Below are 5,794 nucleotides of genomic sequence, written 5' to 3'. Positions count from 1 at the left end.
CTTTTGAATGGTAGTGTATTGTTAAAAAAGGATTTCTATTTTAAATAAATGCTGTTCTTTTTTTTTTAACTCTTTATTCATCAAAGAATCCTGAAAAAAGAATCAGTTCATAAAAAAAAAATTAAACAGCACAACTGTTTCAAAATTGATTATAAATAAATTAGAATGATTTCTGAAGAATCATGTGACACTGAAGACTGGAGTAATGATGTTCAAAATTCAGCTTTGCATCACAGAAAAACATTATATTTTAAAGTATATTAAAACAGAAAACCATTATTTTAAATTGTAATACCAGTAATACTGCACAATATTACTGTTTTGTATTTTTGATCAAATAAATGAAGGCTTGATGAGCAAAAGATATGCAATGTTTAAAACATTAAAATAGTAATGTTTCCAAACTTTTGACCAGTACTGTACTTCTGTATGATAACAGACAGCTGGCTAGCAGAAAGAGCATCACAGCTTGAGCTAGTTTATACCTCATAAATTGTCAATGAAATAGTGCTAACTCACTTAGATTTTTCATATCTTGATTTTACTGGCTAGCTAGCTACTGTATAAACACTTTTAAAACTAGTAAAACTTGAATCCCATAGATCAAATATATTTAGAATATCAAAACTTGGATGTAGTCAATGGGCTCAAATGCAGCAAGTGTGGCTTCAGAGAAAATGCAAATTTAAGTCCCCAGTTCCTGCAATTTTGCAAATTTCCAGTTTATTCCCATTAATTCCCGTTAATTTGTAGTAATTTGTAAGAAGCATTGTAGTAATAATATGCCTGTAATTTTGATGTTGACCAAGGCTTATTAGTAAAAACCAGTTGACAACACAGTCGTGGGTGTGAATGTGGCAGCATTCGTGTTTGCCCTGTAGGTGACCCAGGCTTCAGCAGGCCTTCACGAGAGCCCATAATCCTCAGGTGATGATGTCACTGTCTAGATTTAGCCTTCATCCAATTAAGGCGGAACACCTTGTACAGAAGGGGAGGAGCCTGCGGGAGACGGCCAGGGAGATGAGCAGGGAGGCCTAGTTTCTCACTATCCTCTGTCAATCAATAGCCTCAGTTTAATACCTTATCTAACAGCTAAGCTTCACTTGCATAATCGCACGATAGGTGTAAATGTTCTCCAGGTGCTTTAAAACCAGGACTGAGGTGCTATTATTTAACTTTCGCAATCAGTGGAGCTGGCCTGGCAGGGAAAGATGGTAATCTTCCACCGCGGCCGACCTTTAGCAGGTGACATCACCTTTCAGGCGCCCTGCCAAGCTGAGGGTGTCGTACTGTTACACACACAGACCTTTGGTTTCTCACATGTACACCTTCTCACTTTCTTACTTGCGTTTAGATACACCCTGTGTTTGCAAGGCTGTGTAGTGCTGTTTCTACATTAAATGATCAATATAATGTGTTGTGAAGTCCAAAGCTCAGCTTTACTTGAATGAAAGGGAATATGACATCGTCATACTGTAGATAGAACTGACTGAAGTCCATTGATGTGGATTTGAAATCAGGTCAGTGCTGTTTAGAATAAAGGCCAGGTTAAGTCAGATTTTACCTTTTCTATTCTAAGGTGGTGTTTTCTTACTATGTAATGAACAACTGGTGTTTTTTAGTGGCTAAAGGTCCGTTCGCACCAAGGATGATAACTATAATGACAACTTTGACTATAAAGGGTTAAGAATCATTGTAATTTTGTGAGAATAAGTCCACACCACAACTATACTGATAACGTCACAGAGGAACGATGTCATTGGAATCACATTCAGAATGATTTTCTTTTTTCCAGCTGATGAATGATAAAACCATTGAGAGCCAATCAGAATCCAATTGAAGAGGTCAAGCGTTTAAAGTTAGCAGCTCATCAGAAATTGAGTGACGTCATCATATTCACCCAAAAATGAAAATTCTGCCATTTTTTTTACTCTGAATCAACTGAATAATTAAAAAAAAAAAGTGATTCAAATTGATCAGATTTTGTGTAACTGATTCATTTTAAAAATCTGGCTCAAAAGAATGATTCATTCACAAATCAGACATTGTTATTAGTGATGATGCACTGAAATTTCGGCAACCAAAAATGTAATAAGTCTGAATGTATATGTGTTTGTGTGTGTGTGTGTGACCCTGGACCACAAAAGCAGTCTTAAGTCGCTGGGGTATATTTGTAGCAATAGCCAAAAATACATTTTATGGGTCAAAATTATTTTTCTTTCATGCCAGAAATTATTAGGATATTAAGTAAAGATCATGTTACATGAAGATATTTTGTAAATTTCCTACTGTAAATGTATAACAAAATTATTATCATTAGTAATGTGCGTTGCTAAGGACTTCATTTGGACAACTTTAAAGGCGATGTTCTCAATATTTGTATTTTTTTTGCACCCTCAGATTCCAGATTTTCAAATAGTTGAATCTCGGCCAAATATTGTCCTTTCCTAACAAACCATACTTATTTATTCAGCTTTCAGATTATGTATAAATCTCAATTTCAAAAAATTGACCCTTATGACTGGTTTTGTGGTCCAGGGTCACATATATATACACCGATCAGGCATAAGATTATGACCACTGACAGGTGAAGTGAACAACACTGATTATCTCTTCATCACGGCACCTGTTAGTGGGTGTGATATATGAACATTTTGTCCTCAAAGTTAATGTGTTAGAAGCAGGAAAAATGGGCAAGCGTAAGGATTTGAGTGAGTTTGACAAGGGCTAAATTGTGAAATTGTGCTAGACGACTTGGTCCATATAACCAACTCAGTTGTTGCTACACTCCCATGCATTCCTGTTAATCGCCAAAATTGTGTTTTCACCTCCTGCATGACTGTCCTCTTCTCATCCCTTTTTTTATCCCTCCATCTTTCCTCATCTTCGTCCTCTGTCACTGGCCTGGTTTCTCCTCCCCTCCTCTCCTCTCTGTCTGTTTTCTCCCATAGTGCTCCAGTATTGTAGTGAGTCATTCTGCAGCGGCTCTGGCTGATGGTCATGTGATTAAAAACTGCCTGACAACATTGAGACAGTGGGGCTCGCGTGCAGCACACACACAGACACACACCGCTTCACGCTCCCGCTGCATGGCAAACGCACACACACACACTCAGATTCAGGTCTTATGCACTGGTGCGCGCGCTAAAGCCTCACAGTCTCCACTTTATGTGCACACGACGTGTTTTTCTGCAAAAAGTTCGCATTTGGAGAAGATCCCACACCTTTGCTCTCGATTCTCGCATGTTTGTCTGTTTCACACTCTAATGCATGACGTTATTAAAAATCTAATGCATATTAAAAAGCTCATGCGTTTTTTAAAATGCATTATAATAATCTGTGTCAGAGAACAGCAATTGATTGATATACCAGACAGATTGATTAATCGGTCGATAATCGCACACGCATGGCCAAAATGTTGTCTCCCCCTTGTGTCAGTTCCTCAATCCATCTGTCTTGTTTTTGAGTGTAATCTTTTCATAATATATTATTTTTATAAGCATATTAATGTTCAATTCATATTTATTATATTATTAAACTGTACAATATATTGTCAATTCCACAGTCCATCAACCTTACCAATATAATAATATGCAAATATATATTATTCAAATATTATTAATTATTAATGTGTGTGTGTACACACAAGTATTAGTTATATAGCAATAATTATTTACTATATTATGTAAACAAACAGATTAAAATGCATTCCATATATAATATTCAGGGCTGGCAAAATCGCTAGCCCGACGTCCCGGGTATTATTATTATTATTATTATTATTATTATTATTATTATTTTATTTTATGCATATAAGAGGAATGCATTAGTGTATATATATATATATATATATATATATATGTATATATATATTCACAGTCCTTAGCAATTGATACTGTAAATATAGTAAATATTATACATTGTAAAAATTAAGTATTGTCTAGTATGTTATTCATCATTGCCATCATTAATACATGGTACTAAATATATTTATATTAAATTCATTCACAATCCTGTATGTGTGTGTGTTTGTGTGTGTATATATGTATATAGTATTGAAAATTATATATTACTAAATATTATTTTTGCTCATTTTTGGTACGACATGTTTGCTACAGTATATGTCATCATAGCAGCTTTGCTGTATTGTGAGGATAGTCAGAAGTCTGTTTGCACTCAGCGTACTGTTTCCTCTGCTGTGACGTGTATCTGTGACATCTGACTGATGTGTTCCTGTGTGTGTCTGTGCTCTGAAGGTGGACCTGGGCCGCAGGCAGGAGGTGGTGGTGTACGATCAGAGCACGAAAGACGCCGGTCAGCTTTCCAAAGACAGCTTCGTCAACATCCTCCTGAGCAAGCTGGACGGCAGCTTCCACCGGGTGTCTCTGCTGACAGGTACAGACAGACTCATGATAGAAAACTCCGCAGACTTGAGCTCTGATCTGCTGGAGAGAGACGGGAGTGTGTTGGTCCTGGTTTACACCAGCAGAGGGCGATTCTTACATTACCCAGTCTCAAACACTCTCCTGCTCTTTCTGTCATTCCCTCACATTTACTTTACATGTTTCTGTCTGTCTCTTTAATTTCCCTCATGGCTCTGTCTTGTCTGACTGTTTTCTTTTCCGTGTAAATGAATCAGAGGCCTTGATGATTTATGTTGTTTGCTCACAGACGTTTGAGGAATGCACACACTCAACTGCTCCACTACTTGTTTTGCACCATGTAGTTGTCTAGTTAAACCACTCTTCAAGGTTTGCAAATTGATTTTTCTTTGCATCGTTCCTTGCCGTAGACAACAACGAAATACAGCGAAACTCACCTGAATCTCTCCATTACCACTGTTGTGAAGTTTCTTGTGCTTTTATTATGCTTTTATTTCATGCTTTACTACATTTTATTTATTATTAATATTGGTCACTGAATTAATAGTAATTATTATTGATAATATTAATAAAGAATACGTTTTTTATTAGGTTAATAAAACTAGCTATTTTGAAACAATTATTTGTGATGTAACATTAAATAATAATAATAATAATATAAATAAATAATATAACATTTTATGTACATGTTTTAATTATTTTTAATATATAGTTTAATTTTTAATTATTTTCAATAACTTTTTAAATGTGACTTTTGTGTCCTTTTTAAATGCTTTTATTAATGCATATTGATCATTGAATTAGTAGAAAATGTTCTTAAAAAATGTGTTTTAATAGTTTTTTAAACCATTTGATGTAACGTTAATAATAATAATAATAATAATAATAAACAGCAGAATTTCATGTACATGTCTAAATTGTTATTTTTAATATGTATGTATATTGCGTTTGAGTATTATATTTAAAAACAAATATGTATTATGTAAAATAATATTTAGTCAAAATACTTAACCGTGGATACTGCAGTAATTATTGTAAATATTTTATAAATATTGTCTAATATATATTATTAATTATGTATTAACAATAATGTATATTTAAAATTATTTATTGTGTATTTAACACAGACACACATATATTACATAATATATATAATAACATAGTATTGTTAAAATATTATAATATAACATTATAAGATATAAGGTATTATTGTATATCTTAAAACAATATATTGTAGTAATATATATTAATATATTGTTTATATTTATATTTAGATACTTTAAAGGGGTCATATGATGCTGCTAAAAAGAACATTATTTTGTGTATTTGGTGTAATGAAATGTGTTTATGCGGTTTAAGGTTCAAAAAACACATTATTTTCCACATACTGTACATTATTGTTTCTCCTCCAT

The 5,794-nt window shown here is 33.8% G+C and overlaps 1 protein-coding gene across 4 annotated transcripts in view; it reads left to right on the top strand.

Annotated features, from left to right (window-relative positions):
- The window catches only part of LOC107675452 (dual specificity protein phosphatase 8-like), a 55,729-nt gene that overhangs the window by 21,131 nt on the left and 28,804 nt on the right, over positions 1–5,794 (top strand). For all 4 annotated transcript variants that reach the window (XM_016469801.1, XM_016469797.1, XM_016469798.1 and 1 more), the window contains one exon: positions 4,257–4,395. In XM_016469801.1, coding sequence (XP_016325287.1) covers positions 4,257–4,395 — 139 coding nt within the window. The remainder of the gene's footprint in view (positions 1–4,256; positions 4,396–5,794) is intronic.

This window comes from Sinocyclocheilus anshuiensis, unplaced genomic scaffold, assembly GCF_001515605.1.
Source record: "Sinocyclocheilus anshuiensis isolate Anshui unplaced genomic scaffold, SAMN03320099.WGS_v1.1 scaffold1270, whole genome shotgun sequence".
In the NCBI taxonomy this organism is placed as follows: Eukaryota; Metazoa; Chordata; class Actinopteri; order Cypriniformes; family Cyprinidae; genus Sinocyclocheilus; species Sinocyclocheilus anshuiensis.
Note: the sequence above shows the minus strand (reverse complement) of the source record. Positions and strands in the feature narration are given on the sequence as shown.